At 38.4% G+C, this 23,773-nt stretch overlaps 1 protein-coding gene and 1 long non-coding RNA gene across 6 annotated transcripts in view; one reads left to right on the forward strand and one right to left on the reverse strand.

Moving 5' to 3' along the window:
- Slc25a21 (solute carrier family 25 member 21) overlaps positions 1-23,773 on the reverse strand; it is a 538,394-nt gene that overhangs the window by 503,172 nt on the left and 11,449 nt on the right. The window contains exons 1-2 of one of the 5 annotated variants that reach the window (XM_071607838.1): positions 13,873-13,940; positions 8,924-9,061 (exon numbers count right to left, since the gene is read on the reverse strand). The exons of 1 other annotated variant lie outside the window; for it this stretch is intronic. In XM_071607838.1, coding sequence (XP_071463939.1) covers positions 8,924-8,966 — 43 coding nt within the window. In that variant the 5' untranslated portion in view covers positions 8,967-9,061; positions 13,873-13,940. Of the gene's footprint in view, positions 1-8,923; positions 9,062-13,872; positions 14,190-23,773 lie in introns of those variants that run through there. 3 more of the 5 variants (XM_071607837.1, XM_027929668.2, XM_071607841.1) reach the window with 3 other exon arrangements.
- Positions 14,177-17,580, forward strand: LOC139704689 (uncharacterized). The gene is made up of 2 exons (XR_011706600.1): positions 14,177-14,386; positions 16,500-17,580. It is a non-coding gene; the product is annotated as an uncharacterized lncRNA (long non-coding RNA).

Consider the following 23,773-nt stretch of genomic DNA (forward strand, 5'->3'; position numbering starts at 1 on the left):
TTCTGGCTGTGAATTCTTTTAACTTTTGTTTATCGTGAAATATTTTAATTTCATTGTCAAATCTGAAGCTTAATTTTGCTGGATACAGTATTCTTGGTTGGAATCCCTTATTTTTCAGTGTTTGAAATACGTTGTTCCAGGATCTTCTTGCTTTCAACGTCTGTGATGAAAAATCAGCTGTTAACCTAATTGGTTTACCCCTGAATGTAATCTGCTTCTTTCTCTCGTAGCTTTTAATATTCTCTCCTTGTTCTGTATGTTGGATATCTTCATAATTATGTGTCTTGGAGTTGGTCTATTACGGTTTTGAATGTTTGGGGTCCTGTAGACTTCCAGGATTTGGAAATCCATTCCATCTTTCATATCTGGGAAGTTTTCTAGGATTATTTCACTTAATAGGTTGTCCATTCCTTTGGTTTGAACCTCCATACCTTCTTCTATCCCAATGACTCTCAAGTTAGGTTTTTTTATGACATCCCATAACTCTTGGATAGATTGCTCATGAGTTTTAAGCATCCTTTCTGTGTTGACTATATTATTTTCAAGTTGATAAACTTTGTCTTCGTTATCTGATGTTCTGATTTCTACTTGATCTAGTCTATTTGTAATATTCTCGTTTGAGATTTAAATTTGGTTTATGGTTTCCTGCATTTCTAGGATTACTGTTTGATTTTTTTTTTTAAAATCTCTATCTCCTGATAGAGCTTGTTCTTTACCATTTTAATTTGTTTGTTTAATTCGTTTTCAAAATATACTTTCATTGCTTGGTCTTGCTGTCTCATGTCTTATCTAATATTCCGTTCCATCTGAGTTAGGTATGCCTTGAGTTCTTTCTCTGTCCATTTTTCTGATGCCTCTAGGTCCTCCTGTAGATTTAAGTTGTCCTGCATTGTTTGTAATCCCTTTTTCCCTTTTTTTTCATGTTGTTCACATTACTTTCCAGCTCTGTTTGACTGTTGTGTTTCTGCTTTCTCCTATGAATTTGTTTTGGTTTTGTATATCTCTGTTGTCTCTTCTTTGTGATGGGAGACTATGCCTAGAAATGTTGGGCTTTATTGTACTTTAAAGCTGACTCATTCAATTCATAAAAGGCTTCCGGGTTCTGTATGCATATAGTGATTTGTTGTTTGTTCTTAGGACTTTATGTTTAGGTTAGGTGCTATGATGGTATGAGGGTTAGTATGTCTTGGCTACTTTAGAAGATTGCTCTACTGAAGGGGGATACTAACAGGTGATTGGATCAGGGTATTGGTAGTAGCTAGGTATTTAGGAGCCCTATAGACAGCCTCGAAACATTCACCTATTTGCATTTAGACAATTACACGTAATGGAAGACGTAATGCTTGGGATGAAAGTTGGGGGGTAGGGGAAGGAAAGTGCTCTTAAAAAGAAAGAAGGAGAGAGAGATAGATTAGAGGAGAATGGAAAGAACAATAAAACTTGAAACAGGAAAGAAAGAAAGAAGGAAAAGGGGAGAAAAGAACAAAGGGAGAAAAAAAAGAAAAAAAAATTGAAGTCTTAGAGATCCATTTTCCTCTCTTCCAGTAGGCGGAGCTGTGCCCTCCGAGCCGAGCTTCTGCCCTCTATGTGCCGATAGCAATCCCTGTAAGGCGGCTCCTGGTAGTCTCTCAATACTGTTAGTCCAGAGCCATTTCACTTCTCCGGCCCCTCCCCCCCTTCCTCCTGCCAGCCAGCCAGCCAGGTCCTGTTCACCGGAGGCGGTTCCCCAAAGATCTGTTTATACTTGCAGCCCCACCGCGTGTCGTATTTCCCGAATGACTGAGCACTCTCTCCATCATTCATCTAAGCCACAGTGCTGTGGTGCGGTGATCTGGGGACCAACAGTTTAATATTTCCGCACCCCTTTGGTGGGCATGACCCCGGAAACTGGCAGCTAAGACCTAGGGTGTCGCCGCTGGTGGTAGGGGGAGTTGGGGATCGGGAATCCCCTCTGCTTCCCTACAGACATGCCCCCAGGGAGATTCCTGAGGTTTCCTGGCTGCTTGTATCTGGAGGGGGTGGGAGTCACACACCTGCTAAAGTGGATTCCGCTGGGAAGGAATTCCATCGGCCGAACTCCGTTGACATCACTTCTCTGCTATGGCGGGCCCCAGGCTCCTTGCCGGAGTGTCCAAAGGGAGGGGTGGGACTGGTCTGTCTCTGGTTGGTTTCAGCTCCCGGTTCGCTACTTCATGAAGGCCTGGCTAGAGACCTCTTCCTAGAGTCCCTGCACCGCTCCTGCTGAGCCGCGCCTCGAGGGCTAGCCGCCCAGTTGCGGGGGCCGCGGGCGGGTGGTCGCCAAGTCTAGTCGTGAGGGCAGCGGCTGGAGGGTCCGGACCTCTGCGCCGCGTGGCGGAGATTCACTTCTCTGGGGCAAACTGTCACCTCCAAAAATCCTACCAATTGCCGGCCGGTCTCTCTTCAGTGGAATTTCGCCAGGAGCCTCTCAGCAGGTAGAATCCAAGCGTATTGATGCATCTCTCTGACCCCATTACTGAGGAGGTACTGAAAGCGCTGCCTCCCTGCCCGCTGCCATGTTGGATCTCTCAAGTCTAGGCTATAGATATTCACTGTCCAAGCCACTGTCACATATATATTCTTTAGTCTTTTAAATGTAAATAATACAATCTATCTAGTAATAAAAGACAGATATATTGTAGATGACACCTATTGCTCCTCTCATAATATGTCTAGTTTCTCTACATCTCATCTGAGATCCCCATCTCACTTGCACTGAGAAACTAATGTGACTCCATTTTTGAGAAACAAGCCTCTACCTCAGAGCAAAGCCTGTCCAAGGAAGGGGGCATGACCCTTGTCCTTGGAAAAACCCACAGAGCACTCCTAAGCACATACCCTCCCTGCTGAGTTGTTTGTAAATAACAGGAGAGGTCTGCAGTGCCAGGTGTCCCTGACTCAGTTAGGCTAGGTGAGGACCCATAGCAACTCCCCTAGCAACCTCCAATCAGCATGAGACAGGGAAAATACCTGGAATGCAAGATGATCCCCAAGTAGTTTATGGTGGTTGATAACATGTTGGGAAACCATGTAGTTTAGCACGTACACCCCTCATGGCCTAAACCAATCAGTTCAAAGGAATCCCCCTCTTGTGTTAACCAATCACCCTACCCAACTTATTTCTGCCATTGAATGTGCTAATCAATGTTAAGAGTTGTTGTTTGATTTTCCCATGGTATGGAATGATTTCCTGTTTGATTTTGTGACACATAGAGTATCCCCCCAAAACATAAAATCTCACTGAACAAAGGACCAGGACTCACTCCCTGGGACCCTGCGTCAGGAACGGTTGTGAGTCCAGGCTCGAGCTTGCAATAAAGACTCATGTGTGATTGCATCGGATTCGGCTCCTGGAGGTCTACTGGGGTCCCACGAATCTGGCATAACATCTGGAGGCTCGTCCTGGATCCCCTAGACACCAGAACCCCTGAACCAGAGAGTCTAATACCTGTGAGTCTTGTTTGTTATTCGTGTGTCTGTTATCTGCTTTGTTCTGACTACGCCCATAGAATCTGTATTCTGGGCTGGTAACTGGCCTTTCCATAGGGTCGCCAGCTGGGGCTCCTGGGAGATGTCCCAGACCCTAGTCTAAGGGTGATAATCCCCCAATCTGATTGTCTGAGGGGAAGGCCCCAGTTGGCTTGGGGCCAGTACCCTGCTTCTGTTTTTGTTGATTTGGGGTCATCAGACCCAATCTGAGAGGGATACTCCCCCAATCTGAGGGGGACTTCTGTTTTTGTCTGCAATTTGAAAAGGGAATCTGTGTTTTAGCTTTTTGTCTGTGACACTGTTAAGTGTGATAGCATTGTTTTACTTTGGACAAATGCAGTGTCCCAAGTTCTGATCTGCCTTAGATGTGTGGAGGTAACTTTAGCTAAATTTTAGCCTGAAAATGTCCCTGGTATGCTTCTCCTGCTTCCCAAAAAATAGACTTTTGGTTCTATTGACCAAAAGTCATTAGAACCACCAGCTTTTCTATTCTCACCTCTTACACTCCTTTGAGCTATATTTTAAAGAACTTTGATAAACTTTACTCCCCTTTGTTAAGCAAGATTAGAGAAGCAATGTTTTCTTTTCTTCCTGTAGTTGGCTTGAGTGCACCCACTGCAGAGGGAAATGCCTGCTGGGGATCTAAGAACTTTGATATCTCCCTTTTCCTTTTTTCTCAAAACCCTGTCCTCATTATTAAATTGGCATTAGTTGGCTTCGAGAACAGGAACCGAACATTCAGTTACAAATTTTGGCACCCCAGATGGGACTCTAGAGGAGCCCCCGCTTCACTTTCTTGGGGAAGCATCACACTCCAAACAACTGCATGTGGAAGATTAACTTTTTGAGAGCTGACTACTGAAAAGTTAGGAGATATGGAGTGTGCTTGGTGCCTGGGGTCAGACCAAACCAGAGGAGCTAATTCTGTAAGTAAAAGGAGGGACTGAGGGACTCCCAGCAGCTGCCGAAGCACTTTTGCTTTGGGGAACTCCCTTCTTCCTTCCCTGCACTATAAGGATTAATCCACCTCTGTCTGCTTAAAGAAAAAAAAAAAGGTGGGGGGGACACTGAATGCAGTAAAGTTACCACACTGAGACCCTTGATTTTACACTTCTGGTTGCCCCTCTATGAGAACATCTGGTCCACTCATAGGGACATCTATGGTGCCACTGGTGTAAGAGTCATAATTAAATGGGAGTTGGAAACTTGAGGAGATTTTTCTCTTATCTGTTCTGTCTGTTTTAAAGGTTATTATAGAATGTTTCTTGGGAATGATCTTGGCTGAATTTGTGTCTAAGAGATGATGTTTTATTGTAACAATCTGGTATCTGAATGGGTTTTTGAAGTATTGCACAATCTTGCAGTTAAAAGTTGGGTTAGGGTCTGGGGATGTGGCTCAAGCGGTAGCGCGCTTGCCTGGCATGGGTGTGGCCCGGGTTCGATCCTCAGCACCACATACAAAGATGTTGTGTCTGCCAAAAACTAAAATGTAAATAAAATATTAAATAAATAAATAAAAATAAAAGTTGGGTTTAGGTAATTGTTTAGTGTATGATTTCAGATAATTCATGCCAAAGAACTTAAATACTTAGGATGGAAAACTAAAGAACTCTACTTCCAATTTGGCAAGTAACTCCAAATCATTTAGTTTTATTTTTTCACCAATTTTTGAATTGGGTAGCCTGGGGAGATTTCACTAGGTGTACCAGGGCATTAATTTAGGCAAGGATAGTAAATTATCGTATGGTATTGAAGTGGCACCCCCTTTCTCTACAGAAAAGCCTCTTCACCATGCATGATTTTAGGACTGTCAGCAAAAGAGTCTCTGCGAAAGAGTCCAATGTACATAAAGTTCCTATTTTCATGTTGCCCTGTTTTACTTGGCCACTGGCCGGGAAGATACCAGCACTCCAGGTGCTGAACACCCCCTTACTAGTTTTTCACAAACATCTAGTATAGTATTTTGTAGAAATGTGCAAACAAGTCCTCTAGCCTTGAGCTGGGGTTTCACAGAGATTTTTAAGATAAGTTACAAATGGGCTCCATGGTAACAGCTGGCAGGGAGAGGAAAGAAAGAGGAGAAGAAGCTCTCCCCTTCTCAGGTGTGGTCCTTGAAGAGTTAACTTGCCCAGAAAAGTAAAAGAAAAACGCTGCTTTTATGAGAACTTCTGCAGACTGTGAACTTCTGAGCCCCTCCCCTTACATGCTGGGTATAAAACTCTGAAACTCCCTGAACTCGAGGTTCAGGGGATTAATTGATTACAGCAAAAACTGTGCCCTCTAAACCTGGCTGCAGCCAAATAAAACTGTTTCCTGCTATCTTTGGTGCCTTGCCTTATTTGTCCCTACAACAGTATCTATTCCCCTCAGTGAATAGGATTTAGGAAAAGAAAGTGTTGGATTGGGATGTTGGTCTGGCTTATTGAAATGACATTGAATAGCAACAGTCTTGGGAAATTTTAAAGCTTAATTTTGGATTAGATGGTAGTGTGTGGTTCTCTTTTGGAACTTAATACTACTATAGGAACTTCAGAGCAAAGAAAGTGGCTTAAGGATCCTGAAGGGATTTCTTCTGATGATAGCTTTTATATTATCAAGTAAGATCCTATTTTCAGTTTTGTGTGAGAAAGTTTTTCTAGTGTAGGAAGATATAAAGGTATGAAATTTTGTGAATTGTATCTTAAATTTGTATCATAATTTTCAACATCCAAACCTGAAAATTATGACTTAAGGTTAAAATGCCTTAAGCATGAGGTTTCTGCTCAGAATAGCAGTTTTCCCTGCTCCTTCCAGACCTCAGCCAGGACTTAAGTTGAAATGCAAACAGAAGAAGCCTGCAAGCTCAGTAGGAGACTGATCTGAGGCCCAGAAAAAAAAAAAAAAAGTAAAGGTGTCTTTTACCTGAACTCAAACTAGATTAAACCAAAAAGTAAATTGTATGGTATTTACTAATTACTGGCCAGTCATTTTTTTCTAGGACTCTTGTTTTTCCTTAGATTCTGTATTTTTTTTTTTTTTTTTGAGCTCATGATTTTGATCCTACAGACCTAGGTTAATGTTTTTCTGATGAGTTCTATTTTTGATTAACTGTTGAGTTTTTAAACATCGCAATGGAGATTTCACCTGAGAAAAGCTACAAGGCCTTTACTATTGTGTTATGTGTGCACACTTGTGTTATGTGTTGTATGTCTGTATGTGTGTATGTCCATATATCATGCACATGATATGACAATTGGCAGATATATGAGGAGCCTCATAAAATTTTTTAAAAATGAATCCAAATATCTTTGATTCATGTGATTTAAACAGTTCAATTTAAATTGGGTAAACAGATGAAAATAATGATGTCTTTAAAATTAAGCTTACAAGTTTTTCTAGGTGTTCAAAAAAAACTAATAAAATGTTGATGTCTATGAAATGTCTGATATGCTTTGGTTCTAGGACTTTTCTTCAACAAGGAAGAAATGGCTAACACTGTTCAATACACTTGTCTGATGTTTTGGTAAAATAAGTAAAGTAGATTTGACATGGGATTACTCATTTATGAGTATTTTTGTTAGATATCTGATTGATCTGTAGATTTGACATGGGATTACTCATTTATGAGTACTTTTGTTGGATATCTGATTGATTTACAAGGTTAAAATGCTAAATTTAAATATACCATTGAGTACTCTGAACTCCTTGAATTGCATTGAGTAACATTATTGGTGTTTTCGTAAGTTGGAAAATTAAGAAAAAAAAAGTATAAAGTTGCTTTGTCATCCCTGATACTTAGACATTGTGTTTTCATGAAATGGTAAACAGATGTGATTCTAGATACAGGGGTTTATAGAAGATTTCTATATACAAAGGCCCAAAAGTTTCAACTGTTCCAAATAAGAGTACTGTAAGTAAAATCAAGTATTTCTTTTTATTAAAATGAAATAATCTGCCTAAGTTCAGAAATTTACAAGGATTGTTTTAAAATGTGAACAGAAAAGGAGGTTAACAGATGGAAAGGAGAAATTAGAAGGTTCTAAGTATGGATTTAATAGAAGAAAAAAATGTGTTTCTAGATAAAAGAGTCTATGTGATTAAGTAAATAAGAGGGTTTAAGTAAGTGATAAAGAAGGTCTGTGTAAGTTTGTCTTTACAATCAGTCATATGTTAAAAGGACAAAGATTTCTTAAAACATTAGTGTACCCATAACATTGTGTTTTATTAAGTTTTGTTTCTTGTTTCTAGAGCAAGTAATCTTAAAGGAATTAAACAGCTGGTTAAACAAGAACTGTTATTTTAGAGAATTGTACATGTTATTTCTTTAAAAGCTAAACTTGGTTAATATAAAAACATCATTGTAATTGTGGTCCTATTAATGTGTTCATATCTTCCAGGTATACAAGTCTGTAAGGTAGAAGCTTTAAAAGAGCATTATATCAAGCTGGTGTTCTAAAGTTGTATGGTAATTTTAGGCTTAAAAGAAAAGCCATATTGGAAATTTATTTATATCATTTGATATTCTATAACTGGACCTGTTATCAATAAGATATGTAAAGCTTTATGTTACTTTTTACACTGAGGTACAATTTAAATGTATTTTTAAGTTAATGAGAGCCTAATCTGTGTAAAGGTTAATATTGCAAAACACAAAAGTACTTTGCTACTTTTCTACAAAAGGTTAAAAGCTTTCAGCCTTTCTTTAATTCATGCTTTAGATGTGATATTATATTGTGTTAGCTAATATTCATGTGAACTTGAGCAACAATTTATGTAAGCTTTGTAAAATGATGTTTAAAAAGCAAAGATCAGCTTCAGAACTACAGCACTTTACTTAAGATTTATGAAGAGCCCCGCCTTACCTGAGATAAGGCCTACGTCCCATCTCACTACATGTGAAAATGACTATGAAAGAAGTAGGCCAGATTTCAGTACATTTAAAGTTGTGTCCAAAAGTTGGTTTTTGTCAAGATTACTAGGATCTCAAACAGGGGATATGATGTATAACTCTGCCAAAGTTCAAGGTAGCTATTACATGAACTAAATATGTTTTTACTCTTGTTAATTTTGTTTTGTAGTTTTCTTATAAATGGTCTAAAGATTGCTTGTTAATGTTTTGCAGAGGTGTTGTTTTAAGAACACACAACCTAGGTTAATGTAAGATGATAAGTTATCACCTACAGGATAGAGAGATAGACATTAAAGCCCAGTACTCTGATGAAATTGATTTGCTGGATGTTTAAGATTTAAAATTAAAGTTAAGTTAAAAGGGCCAAGAAAACCAATGTTTGGCTCTTGCCCTCTGAGTCAGTCTGAATCCAGGGAGCAGGGGACTTCTCTAAAGAGCTTTGCAACTCTGGGCCACATAACCTCCCCATCAGGGAGATTAATGAGACTACTTGAGAACAGAAAGCCAATCAGTGCATTTGCTTCTCACCGGAGAAGGGAGACATCCCTGATGCTTCCAAGGGAATCCACATGGTCAAGCAAAACCTGGATCCATCCTAGCGCAAATGGCACTAGCAGAACTGAAAAGCTGCTCCAAAGTTCCCCCAGGATTCCCATGGAAACTCAGCTGTTAACAATAGATAGAAACAAAAGTCATTTTGACTTGCTTCATCTTAAATACTTAGCAAAGACAGTTAAAACCAAAACACAGCTATTCCTGGGCATTTTAAATAATAATAATAGTTAAATGTAACTTAAGGTTTACACCTTGTGTTAGCCCCCAAGAATAAGTAAGACTGGAGGCTACAGAAGAGATTCTTAGGCAAGAATGCCTGATAATTATCAAAAGAAACTATCAAGAGGAGCTGCCAGAGACAGAAGTTTTTAGTTTAAGGCCTACAGATATTTCTAACCTACACAGGTAGACTTGGTGTTTGCTAGTATGATTATCCAGCCCTGAGTAACAGAACTAAAGGTTTCTCTATTAGACACAGAGGTCATACTAGTAAAAGGATCTTGCAATATCAGATGACATTAAATTATTAAACTGTATCTTATGGGGAAGGACATCTGTAACACTAAAAGTTAAACGTTATGTTTACAGTCCTGATAACTGGAGATGTTAAAGCCTGGTGAGGGAACTTCTATACAGTGACATGTTCCAACTGCTGTAACATTTATTCAGTACTCATGGTTTTTGTTTCTCTCATAGAAGCACCCATCCCCAGATGACTTTACAACCTGTTCTTCCCCAACCAGACTTCAAACTGAACTGACTTCTAAAAGGGAACTCACATCCCCCACATCGTCTCTCACGTCGAGTCCCCTCATGTTCGATGCCCTATATTAGCTCTGAAGCAGCCAGAATGAGCCATCGCCCCTTCTCCTTACAGCAATAAGGAGTTCCTAAAATTAAAGGGGGAATGAAGCCAGAAATAGATAGACAGTGTAGATAGGTAAATCGAGTCAGGAGGCCAATTTTGAGTGAGTCTGGAAAGTTAAGGACTGTCCCCTGAGGGTTACTGTTTACTCTAGTGTCAACCTTAGGACCACTTGTGAACAAGCTAATGGCTTTCATCAAGAACAGAGTAAACAGTTCAGATATTGGTTCTGTGTACCCACTATCAAGCCCTAGACTCAGAAGGAGAATCCTACCAAGATGTAAGGCCTGCCCATATAGACCTCCAACTGAGGGAACCATGATTGGTTCCCAAGTTTCCAGACAAAGGGTGGAATGAAAAACTAATGTGACTCCATTTTTGAGAAACAAGCCTCTACCTCAGAGCAAAGCCTGTCTAAGGAAGGGGGAGTGAACTTTGTCCTTGGAAAAACCCACAGAGCACTCCTAAACACATACCCACCCTGCTGAGTTGTTTGTCTGTAAATAACAGGAGAGGTCTGTGGTGCCAGGTGTCCCTGACTCAGGCTAGGACCCATAGGAACTCCCCTAGCAACCTTCAATCAGCATGAGACAGGGAAAATACCTGGAATGCAAGATGACCCCCAAGTAGTTTATGGTGGTTGATAACATGTTGAGAAACCATGTAGTTTAGCACGTACACCCCTCATGGCCTAAACCAATCAGTTCAAAGGAACCCCCCTCTTGTGTTAACCAATCACCCTACCCAACTTGTTTCTGCCATTGAATGTGCTAATCAATGTTAAGAGTTGTTGTTTGATTTTCCCGTGGTATGGAATGATTTGTTGTGTGATGTTGTGACGCATAGAGTATCCCCCCAAAACATAAAATCTCACTGAACAAAGGACCAGTACTCACTCCCTGGGACCGCTGTGTTGGGAATGGCTGTGAGTCCAGGCTCGAGCTTGCAATAAAGACTCTTGTGTGATTGCATCAGATTCGGCTCCTGGAGGTCTATTGGGGTCCCACAAATCTGGCACAACAGCACCACACATTCACAAGGGGATTGGCTAGAGCTGATTGATGTAGAGGTGGAACCCTGTCAACTCTGGATTGTTTTGAGTCTTTCCTTAGGATTTTGGACAAAAATTAAAGGAAAGCAAGTCAGTCTCTGATGTTTACCAGGGAACAGAAGTCAAAGGCATGGATATTTAAAAGCTGTTGGAGACCAGGTTTTGTCACATAGAAGAGCTCAATGAAAGCTGAAAACAGTAGTTACCTACAAGAAACAACAATGCTCAGGATACCAAGATGGCACAGAGAAATAACTCTCCCTGTTTGTCAAGTGTACACCCTGACAAACTTGGATATCTCTATATAAGCCAGGATGGCAAGGCCCAATCATAGCCTAATCTGGTCTTGACAGAATGCTCTGTGAGTTATCCAAGTGAAACAAAGACAAGCTGCCCTGTTAGCTGCTGAAAGGCAGCTTTTCCTCCCTAAAGGAAGACTATTATCTAATGGAAGACTGCTGCAAGGCCTTTCTCATCCATTTCCTTGGTTTCAGTGAAGCACATGACTTTCCATCTCACCCCTATCTATGTTACAGCTGTAGACTTCATCACAAATCTATAAAGCTACTCAGAGGTAGGTCCTCAACAGCAAGGGGCCAGTCACTCATAGTCTATCATCCGACCTCTTCAGGTCAGTGTTGTCTGGAGTACTAGGTACAATATAACTTACTTCAGCTGTAATGAACTAAATCCACTTGAGCATGTTTTCTTTATCAGGCAAATGTGTGGAGTAGGCCAAGGCATCCTAACAGCTGTAGTAGTAACACTATGGCCCTATTATTAGCCACCAACCTGCTGCCTTGGGGATGTTTGACCATTTGACAAAGAAAAGAAGTAAGAGCTGAAGAGAATCTACTTCCTTCTCCTCTTCAGAAATGCACACTGGACCTTAAATGCCATGAGACATGCTGCTAGCTCTCCAATAAACCTCCCCAGTTTATATATTTTTTCTCTTAAGAGAACATTCCCTTACAATGTATTTTTGAACTTTACAACCAGAAGATCATATAATACATAGAGAGATGATAGTACCAGAAATCAGAATTCCTGTGCTAGAAATTCAAATGCATCTTCTTTTTATTAAAATTATGCTTCTCTTGTATATTGATTTTTTCTGACCCTTTATCTAGTATATGCAAAAGGATTATTGCATTTATTACAGTTGCAATAAAGTCTTATGGAAATGCTTTTGGCCAAGTACTCTTTTTCACTCTGATGAAAGTATAAATTACTCTCATCACTTATCAAAAACCCCATAGTACAAACTATATAAATTAACCATTCTACTATTTTAAAGTTATCTTATAAATGTCCTAATTTTCATTCATACTAGTTACAATCATAAGACTATATGATGGGGGCTGGGGATGTGGCTCAAGTGGTAGCGCGCTCGCCTGGCGTGTGTGCGGCCCGGGTTCGATCCTCAGCACCACATACAAACAAAAGATGTTGTGTCCGCCTAAAACTAAAATAAATAAATAAATAAATATTTTTTTTTTAAAAAAAAGACTATATGATGGCATCATGCATTATATGTATGCCAAATACTTATCCAACAAAACACCATAAATAGAATTAAATTTTAATCTACTTTTAACATCCTTTGAGTTTAGCTGTGCCTAATACATATTATTATTATCTAAACCAATATACAGATGCTTATTAATCACCAATATACAGATGCTTATTAATCACTGTTCATAGCTTAAGATGTTAACCAACTAGCTCCAACTTTCCCTCTGGGACAAGTGAGTTTTCTTTGATCAAGGTCACAGACTGGGAATAAAGTGAGTCAGGTAGAGCTAGCAGAGCCGTGGCCATTGTGAAATCCACCAAAAATTGTGAATAAATCAGTGCAAGTTCATCACCCCTACTGGGAAACAACTTAAAAAGTAGGCAGTAGGGTCACTGACATCATAATGGGTGGACAATCCACAATTACCTATAAGAAATTAATGCCTCAATTGTTACTAATAATTAATAATGAGATATGAACTTCAGAAAAGTGTACACATTGTGACACATCTAGTTGCTTGTGGTACCCCTAAGATTCAACATAATGATACTGGTCATAATTTGTAGTAGTCCTTTATAAATAGCCCAAATCTGTTTTAAAATATAGTAAATTTTACTAATCAACATTAAACATTTTCTTGTCCTTGTCTTACTATGATTTATTAGTATCATCATAATTTATTAAAGGAATAATCACACTTATTAAATTGTGGTATTTATTTGTTATGGTAATTGTTATGTATTTATAATAAAACGCACCACTGTATGCAAGATTAAATTAATCAATTACACTTTTAAATATTTTTTAAAATCCATGTGCATAATTTCATGGTAAATTTCCCCAGCTACATTTAACACAATTATTGCCAAGAATGGTTATAACATATCATTTGCTAACGGTTTTTCTTCTTTCTCCTACAGCATAACTCTCCATAAATTGTAATTCCATTATACCAACTGTTTGTGTGTTAAAATATGCATTTAATTTTAATATGCCTATTTATGGCGCAATTATATTCCCAAGAAAGAATGGTAAGCAATAAGAAGCCCTGTGGAGTCATACCTAATACTCTGATGAGCAAGGAAGGATCTGTGTAAGATCTGTGCTACCTTGGAGAGAATCTACAAGTGCTAGCAAACTTAAGTAAAACAGAACAAAATAGCCAGCAAAGCAAAAAAGACTTCCTTCAAATTACAAGACTTGGTGCCGCCCGCCTCTTGCAGCCTAGGAACAGAGAAGGCCAGGAACCCAAGAGCTGCTGGCATCAGTGCCGAGGCGACTTTATCTAGGACACACGGCACTCTCAGCACGCTCTGGCTTCCTTTGCCCTTGTGCTCTGCGGGCTCAGGTATTGAACCGGCCGCGCAGAATTTTAAGAAAGAGGATAAAACTTGGGCCGGGAAGCTTGTCTGAGAAATGTTTTCGGGGCACGCAATGGGGCAAAGGACTAGTCTCCGGCTGAGCGGAGCAGAGGGGGGCCCGGGCCTTACCAGCTGAACCACCGGCCACGATCTGCCGAGAAGCCTCACGCACTAATCCAACTTCGGGCTTGGCGGACATCTTCACAGCCGGAGAAGGAGGGAGGGGACTGGGATGAGAGATCAAGCTCGCTCCTGAATCCTGGCCTGCGCCGCCTCTCCGGATAACAGTCGGTGCTGGGTTGGCCCTCTGGCGGGTAGTTTCCTGGGCGCCGGCAATCCAGGGACTACCCAGAGACGGCGGTTCAGGCACTGGCTCCCTACTAGATCTCTGGTGGGTGGGACGCTGCCTACTTCGCTGCTTCTGGGTGGCCTTTCCCTTCGACTGGTCTCCCTGCGCTCAGGAAAGGTCTCTGGAGAGAAAACTCACTCGAGGGTGGCAGTAGGTGGACTCACCGCAGCATGTCAGGCTTGGTCTCTTAGATTGGCACCCCCCGCGCTTCTCTATCAGCCTCCTGCTGTTTGTCAAGTAGGACGCTCTGCCTTTGATAAAGCAAGTGAAGCCATTAGGGCCAAAGCTCCAAGGGTAAGTCTGGAGCGACCCTTGCCCTATTGGCAGGACAGAACACAGTACCGTTCTATAGAGTGGACAGGTGAACAAATTCCTCGGAGTTATCCTGAGTTGTAGACTGAAGCAACTGGAATTTTTAATTACCTTACAACTGAGCTAATATATACTACTTTAACGAGAAAATGGCTTTAAGGAAATTTATTTCAAACCTCATAAGCTTTAGTTTTATTTGCTGAAAGACCAAAGAGAAAATGCCTGGTTACAAATAGTCTTCTAGACCCAAGCTCAGAGGTTCTCAAAGTATGAAACCAAACATAATTTTTGAATCTGGTAGAAAGTAAAATTCAGAAGCTCCACTCTCACCTACTGAATCAGAATCTCTGGGTTTAGGGCCCAGAAACCTGTTTTAACCAGTTCTCTATAGATTATTATGAACATTATAAAGTTTTTGAACCACTGAGTTAAATAATTCAGGAACATTAAGGAATTTCCAGTATATTCTCTCTATAAAACACTTATTTTTTCATATTAGCTTCTTAGAATAGTTAACAAAACAAAAAATAGTCATTTAAACCATAAGTTGCAAATTGCTATGTAGGAGAGACACAAATTCCTGCCACACAAGATTGTGAAATTTTAGAAGAAACACCCACCACACCCCTACAGGCGGGAAATGATAAGAATAGAAGGAACAACTGGGAGGCTTTGGCTATTATTTCTAATTCATGGTATTTAATACTAAATACATTTATTTTGTGCCATATAAAATTGCTATTTTTGAAGGCCAAAACCTTTGTATATGAACAATTAAATTTAATATATATGATTTCCAGTCAAACTTACAAAATACTGTATTAGGATTTCATACTTTATTTCTTTAGCTGAGCCATTAAAAGTCAGTGATACTAATACCTGACTGGAAAAATTATTCAGAGTGAGGAATTGGGGAGACTTGCTTATGTGATTAGATATTTAAAAATAAAGTTTCTCATTTGATTAAAATGGCTAAATTTGAAATTTTCCCCAAGAAATAGTTCTCAGAATTATTTGCTAATTATGTAGAATAAAAGCTTTTGCATAGTATTTTTCAGCCTTTTACTGATTAAAATATAAGGTCATGATTATATAACATTAAATCACTTTTTTGTCAAAAAGTGATGATTTTATGTTGTGTGGAAACAATTTCACACAATAGAAAGCATTTCCTTCCTTTTACAACTGAGAAAAAACTGAGCAGAGACTTGAGTTTTCCACAATGAAACAAGGAGTGACAGAAGAGGTGGGCTTCCATTCTAGGATTCCTCTGGTAAAAAATGAGATTCTGTGTGTGTGTGTGTGTGTGTGTGTGTATACACATTTTTTTTTAGTTGTTGATGGACATTTATTTATTTATATGTGGTGCTGAGAATCAAATCCAGTGTTCACACATGCTAGGCAAGTGCTCTGCCACTGAGCCACAACCCCAGCCCTGAGATTGTCAATTTAATTATTAACCATAGACCAAACAAAATACATTCTGTCATATAGAAATCTAAAATAACTAAAGAACCCCCAAACTCATTTATTATATGTAAGGAGAATTTCTAAAGTTTCTAAAAATAAGTAGTCATAACTGTTAAATCCCAAGGCACATACATTCTAGATTCATTGAGAGCCTTCCTAAGTACTGGCAATATTAGCAGTAAACATCCCTCCATTATGGATCATATAATTTGATGGAGGAGATGCTACTGTCTTGCAGTGTAAATAAATATTTGCCTTCCCAGCCTTTATTTTAGGAAATGTAATAATACTATCAAGTTAAGATTTAAAGATAGCTATTGACATTATTATTCTCATGACTATTTTCACCTTTGAAGGAAGAGCTTCTAAAAAGATGAGTGCAGGTTTGTAGTTGGACTAAAAACATTGCTTCCTTTTTTTAACTTCTCTAGACTAAAACAGATTTCTTTAGGTAAAAAAGCAAGGCCTAATATTGCATGTAATCCAGTGACACACCTCTGGAATAGTTGAGATCATTCACAGGCATAACGTTCTGGAGCTTGAGAGTCTGCAAGGGTCAGTCCAGAGTTAACAAATACCCATTGTGCCAAGACCTCTGATAACGGAATATGTCTTTTATCTACAGCTAAATTTGCACATGGCTAATACCTGAATGCTGGGAGATTTAGCCCTGGGAAACTAAACCTTGGCCTGCTATTTCAGATGATGGGACTCAATTCATCACATTGTTATTTCTGTTATTTTAATAATATTGTACAGCCCTAATAGAACAAAAACTATTGCTCAAGCTTGTGTTTTTAAAATTGTTAATTTTTTCCATCTAATCTTGGTTAAGAATTACATAAGTATTATCATTGTGCAGAATGGCTGAAAATGAAACTTTCAGGAACCTTAAAATGACAACTGATTTAAATATTTGACAGTTTATTCAATGTGTTATTGAAATAAAGTTTTTGTATTGGCCCATCCAAAATAATAATGACTTGAGACAAAAATTTATTTCACCCTTGTGTAATAACCCAATGGTAAGCCACAAATATAGCTCCAGCCTGAAGAGAAAGGAAATTACACAAACTCATTGGCCAGAACTTGGCCACAAGAGGTCCAAAAGAAATTAGGAAATGTATGTTGCTGCATGGTCATGTAACCAGGATGTAGTGGTGGGTGGTTGCCAGTATGGAAGAAGGAGAGAACCAACAGTGCCTGTCATTAAAAAAAAAAAAAAGATTTAGGAAAAGCTACACTTAAAATGACATTTTCCGGGCTGGGGTTGTGGCTCAGTTGTAGAGTGCTCGCCTAGCATATGTCAGGCACTGGGTTTGATTCAAATAAGTAAATAAAATAAAGGAATAAAGGTTCATTAACAACTAATAAAAATATTTTTTTAAAAAATGACATTTTCCCTTTGAAAGATTTTGTCTTCCTTAAGTCTAACTATTAAAAACTCTTATTCATAAGTATTAAAAATATTATGTGCTTAAAATCCATAGATCTGAGTATAACTTCTCAAAGCTTATTTACAAATACTATGATATGTTTTCATTAAGGACATTCTAGGTTCTGCTGATTAGATTGAGCACTGAAAGCATTTTAAAATTTAAGGGATTACTAAACACTGTAAATGAAATAGTTAAGGTGTTATCTTTGTTATTGTAATAAAAATACTGAAATAATCACCTTAATAAAATGTTTATTTTGGTTCACAATTTTGGAAGTTCTAGTCCATGATTGATTAGCCCTATTGCTTTGGGGTCTGTTTCAGGGAACTACCTCATTGTGGGCAGCATGTGGCAGAACAATGTTGTTCACCTCAAGTCTAGGAAGTAAAAGAGAAATTGAAAGACACAAGGGTCCCTTTCAGGACACACACTCAATGATCTAAAGACCTTGCAGTAAGCCCCACATCAAGGGTTCTACCACTTTCCAAAAGCGCCAAGGTAAGGATCAAGCCTTTAACACATGCACCTGTGGGAGATATTCCAGATCCAAACTATAGCAGCTAATGAGGCAACTTTTTTCAATACCTAACTATGATATGATAGAAACAACATGCAGAGGTCATTCATGTGTCAGAGCTCTGTTCTTGGAACATAACTGGGAATATAGGAATTAAGAAAGCCTCTAAGCAGTCAACATGCAGAAATCCATACACTTTTGTCCTAAGTATAGGTCCCCAGGCCTTCACTTAGAAACTACTTTTATACCCATTTCTTAAAGTCTGTAGAGTAGAAGTTAATTTCTTAGTTTATAATCAGATTAGAAAGAAAACATGAAAAGAGAATGGGAGGATGAGTTGGGAAGAACAGGGAATGTTCCAGAAAAGTAAAAAAATAATTTACAAACTTCAGGCCATATGCAGCCTACCTAGCAAATTACAATACATTCATTGAATGTTTACCTTATGCCAGGCACTGGGCTAAGCATTTTGCAACAAATTATCATGAAAACAATATCCCTATGCCAGAGGGTCTCAGCCTCTGAATGTAACTGATGTCAAGTAACTTACCTGAAGTCACACTCAGTATTTGAGGTGTTACTTTTAATATAAGTAGGCATAATTTAAGACACCTCTTTGTGCATTACTGGAATGTTGTTTTTATAGTCTATTTTGTTTTGGTTTTGTTTTTGTGATGTGAAAGATTGATTTTATTATGCAAATAATTCTTTTTTGTTTGTTTTAATTAGTTACACATGACAGTTCAATGATCTTGACATATCATACATTTGAATCAAATGGGATATAATTTCTCATTTTTCTGAGTGTACAGGTTGCAGAATCACATTGGTCATGCAGTCACGTATATACATACAGCAATAATAATGTCTATTTTATTCTGCTGTCCTTCCATTCCCCCCTTCCCCTCCCCTCCTCTCCCATCACTTCTCTCTACCCAATCTAATGTGACACACTTCTTTTTGTTTTTCTTTTTCCTTACATCGTTATACATGTATTCTGTATAATGATGAGGGTCTCTTATCTTTCATGCAATTCCCCTTCTCCCTCCCTTTCTCTCCCACCTCTCTTCCCTATTTAGTGATAATCTTCTTCTCATGTTCTTCCTCCCTACCCCATTTTTGAGTCACCCCCCTTATATCAGAGAAGACGTTCGGCATTCGTTTTTTAGGGACTGGCTAACTTCACTTAGCATAATCTGCTCTAATGCCATCCATTTCCCTGCAAATGCCATGATCTTGTTATTTTTTAGTGCTGAGTAATATTCCATTGTATATATATGCCACATTTTTTAATCCATTCATACATTGAAGGGCATCTAGGTTGGCTCCATAGTCTAGCTATTGTGAATTGTGCTGCTATAAACATTGATGTGGCTGTGTCCCTGTAGTAGGCTGTTTTTAGGTCTTTTGGGTATAGTCCAAGAAGAGGAATAGCTGGGTCAAATGGTGGTTCCATTTCCAGCTTTCCAAGGAATCTCCATACTGCCTTCCAAATTGGCTGCACCTAGTTTGCAGTCTCACCAGCAATGTATGAGTGTACCTTTTTCCTCGTATCCTCACCAGCACTTGTTGTTTGACTTCATAATGGCTGCCATTCTTACTGGAGTGAGATGGCATCTTAGAGTAGTTTTAATTTGTATTTCTCTGATTGCTAGAGATGGTGAGCATTTTTTCGTGTATTTGTTGATTGATTGTATATCCTCTTCTGAGAAGTGTCTGTTCAGGTCCTTGGCCCATTTGTTGACTGGGTTATTTGTTTTTTGTTTTTTTGTTTTTTTTTTTTTTGGAACAAGTCAGGGATGTCCTCTCTCACAACTTCTATTCAACATAGATCTTGAAACACTGGCCAGAGCAATTAGACAGACGAAAGAAATTAAAGGAATAACTATAGGAAAAGAAGAACTTAAACTAGCACTATTTGCTGACGATATGATTCTATACCTAGAAGACCCAAAAAAATCTACCAAGAAATTTCTAGAACTAGTAAATGAACTCAGCAAAGTGGCAGAATATAAAATCAACACCCATAAATCAAAGGCATTCCTGTATATCAGTGACAAATCCTCTGAAATGGAAATGAGGAAAACTACCCCATTCACAATATCCTCAAAAAAATAAAATACTTAACAAAAGAGGTGAAAGATCTATACAATGAAAACTACAGAACCCTAAAGAGAGAAATAGAAGACCTTAGAAAATGGGAAGATATACCTTGCTCGTGGATAGGCAGAATTAAAATGGCCATATTACCAAAAGCACTCTATAGATTCAATGAGATTCCAATCAAAATCCCAACGGCATTCTTCACAGAAATAGAAAAAGCAATTATATATAAAATTCATCTGGAAAAATAAGAGACCCAGAATAGCTAAAGCAATTCTAAGCAGGAAGAGTGAAACAGATGGTATTGCTATACCAGATCTTAAACTATACTACAGAGCAATAGTAACAAAAACAGCATGGTACTGGCACCAAAACAGGCTGGTAGACCAATGGTACAGAATAGAGGACACAGAGACCAACCCACAAAATTACAACTGCCTTATATTAGACAAAGGTGCTAAAGGCATACAACAGAGTAAGGATAGCATCTTCAAGAAATGGTGCTGGGAAAACTGGAAATCCATATGCAAGAAAATGATATTGAATCTCTTTCTCTCACCATGAACAAAAGTTAACTCAAAATGGATCAAGGATCTAGGAATCAAACCAGAGACTCTGCATCTAATAGAAGAAAAAGTTGGCCCTAATCTCCATCACATGGGGTCAGGCCCCAAATTCCTTAATAAGACACCTGTAGCACAAGAGTTAAAACCAATAATCAACAAATGGGATGAATTCAAACTAAAAAGTTTTTTCTCAGCAAGAGAAATAATATGTGAAGTGAATAGGGAGCCTACATCCTGGGAACAAATTTTTACCCCTCACACATCAGATAGAGCTCTAATCTCTAGGGTATATATAGTCTATTTTTAAGTTTAGATTTTCTACCCATATAAAAAAGAATCAAGATGCAAAATCACTTAAGAGCAAATAGCTTGTAGCTTCCTTGGCTTGGATAAACAGCAAACTGGTAAGCTGGGTCAGGACCTTAGGGGATCTAAAGGCAGAAAAGCATTCATTTCAATGCCATAAAATGTATATGTGTGAATTTATTGTTTTATAAATCAGGGTTCCTAAACAAAAGCTTTAATGACAGATAATTTCTTCTTAGAGTGGCTGTCTTGTGTACTGTTGGATATTTAACAGCATCCCTGGCTTCTACCCAGTAGATGCTAATAGCAATTCCCTTCCCAGATATGACAAATAAAACTGTCTCCAGAAATTGCCAATCTTATCTTACAGGGAAACACTGCCCCTGATTGAGAACCATTTGTTTAAGTAAAAGAACCAACATAATAGTTAAGTCTACTGAACTTTCTGGAATCATAGAATGGCAGGCCTGGAAGAGACTTCAATCAATTCTTCATGTGATAGGTGAGGAGTTGAGGTGTGAAGAGATTGAGGGCCTTGCCTAAGTTACCAAGCTACTTAGAAGAACTTGGTGGCATAGGTAGACATTTTCTGATTTTAAAATTGGTGATATAGGCATTGATGTTTGCTACTTTTCCTATAAGGTGAATATTGTGGCAGTAATAGCCATGACCCGTTCAAAGCATCTTTTAGATGATATAACTCACTTGTCCCAAGCCAATAGTGGCTTCTCTGTCACTCTTCAAATAGAATCCAAAGTCCTAGCCATAGACCAAAAGGCCCTGACTTCTGACTACTTCTCCATACTTATTTTCCAGTCTTCTCTTTCACCCTACTCTTGTCATACCTTTTCTTTTTTTAACGTTTCTTTGAATATCCCAAGCATATTTCCATATGTGATGGTAGGAATGTTCTTTTCTTAGTCATGCCCTTGGTTTTGCTTCTTCACTTCCTCTAGCCTTTATACAAATATTATTTTAACAGGCAGGTTTTACTCTGACTAAAGTAGCATGTTTCTCCAACCTTTTCACTCTTTACCTAACATGATTTATTTTTATTCATTGCAGTTTCAACACCTGGATATATTCTGTGTTTATTTGTATATTCTTTGTCTTTCCTTTCTCTTGAATGTCAAGTCCCATGCAAAAGTGACTAGTATACTGTCTGGCATATGGAAAGCACTTAGTAAATAATAATTCAGTGAGTAAATCACATTCAACTCAACTGAACACAACATACACTTAAGTAATCACACCCTATATTGCCTGACTATTCCCAAACAACCACTAATATAATTTCTGTCTCAGGCTGGAGTTGTGGCTCAGAGATAGAACGTTCGCCTAGCGTGTGTGAGGCACTGGGTTCAATCCTCAGCACCACAGTAAAAAATAAAGCTATTGTATCCACCTATATCTAAAAAATAAATATTTAAAAAAATTGTCTCTATGGATATGCCTATTCTGACTATTTCATAGAAAACTTTCATTTAACCTTCTATGTCTGGCTTCCTTCACTTAGCATAATGTTTTCAATATTCATCCAAGTTCTAGGATATATCAGTACTTCATTCTTTTATGGCTGAATAATATTCTATTGTGTTTATATAAAACAATTTCTTTACCCATTCATACATTGATGAATATTTGGATTGTTTCTACCTTTAGGCTGTTATGAGTAAATACTGCTACAAACCCATGTGTCTGTGTGAACATATGCTTTCATTTCTCTTGTGTATTTTCATAGGAATGAAACTGTTAGGTCAAATAGTGACTCTATGTTTAAAATTCTGAGCACCTTCCAAACTGTTTTACACAATAGCTATACTTTTTATTGATTAAAAAAAATAAATGACAGCAGAATGCATTACAATTCTTATTACATGTATACAGCACAATTTTTCATATGTCTGGTTGTATATAAATTATGTTGACACCAATTCATATCTTCATACATGTACTTTGGATGATGACATCTATCACATTCCACTATCCTTGCTAATCTCCTGTCCCCTCCTTTGCCCTCCCACCCTTCTGCCCTATCTAGAATTCATCAATTCCTCCCATGCTCCCTCTCCCTACCCCACTATGAATCAGCCTCCTTATATCAGATAAAACATTCAACGTTTGTTTTTTTGGGATTGGCTAACTTCACTTAGCATTATCTTCTCCAATGTCATCCATTTACCTGCAAATGCCATAATTTTATTCTCTTTTATTGCTGAGTAAAATTCCATTGTGTATACATGCCACATTTTTTTAATCCATTCATCCACTGCAGGGCATCTAGGTTGGCTCCACAGTTTAGCTATTGTGAATTTTGCTGCTATAAACATTGATGTGGCTGTGTCCCTGTAGTATGCTGTTTTTAAGTCTTTTGGGTATAAACTGAGGAGAGGGATAGCTGGTCAAATGGTGGTTCCATCCCCAGTTTTCCAAGGAATCTCCATACTGCTTTCCATATTGGCTGCACCAATTTGCAATCCCACCAGCAGTGTATACCTTTTTCACCACATCCTCGCCAACACTTATTTTTGTTTGTCTTTATAATAGCTGTCATTCTGACTGGAGTGAGATGATATGCATTTCTCTATTTGATTGACATGATGAACATTTTTTCATATATTTGTTGATTGATTGTATATCCTCTTCTGAGAAGTGTCTGTTCAGGTCCTTAAGTCCTTGCCCCATTTGTTGATTGTTTTTTTTTTTGGGGGGGGGGTCTTAGCTTTTTGAGTTCTTTATATAATCTAGAGATTAGTGCTCTATCTGATGTGTGAGGGGTAAAGATTTGCTCCCAGGATGTAGCTCTCTGTTCATCTCCAGATTATTTCTTTTGTTGAGAGGAAACATTTTAGCTTGATTCCATCCCATTTATTGATTCTTGGTTTTAATTTTTGCACTATAGGAGTCTTATTAAGGAAGTCAGGGCCTAATTCAACATGATGATTAGGACCTACTTTTTCTTCTATTA

The sequence above is a fragment of the Marmota flaviventris genome, chromosome 2 (genome assembly GCF_047511675.1).
Source record: "Marmota flaviventris isolate mMarFla1 chromosome 2, mMarFla1.hap1, whole genome shotgun sequence".
Lineage (NCBI taxonomy): Eukaryota > Metazoa > Chordata > Mammalia > Rodentia > Sciuridae > Marmota > Marmota flaviventris.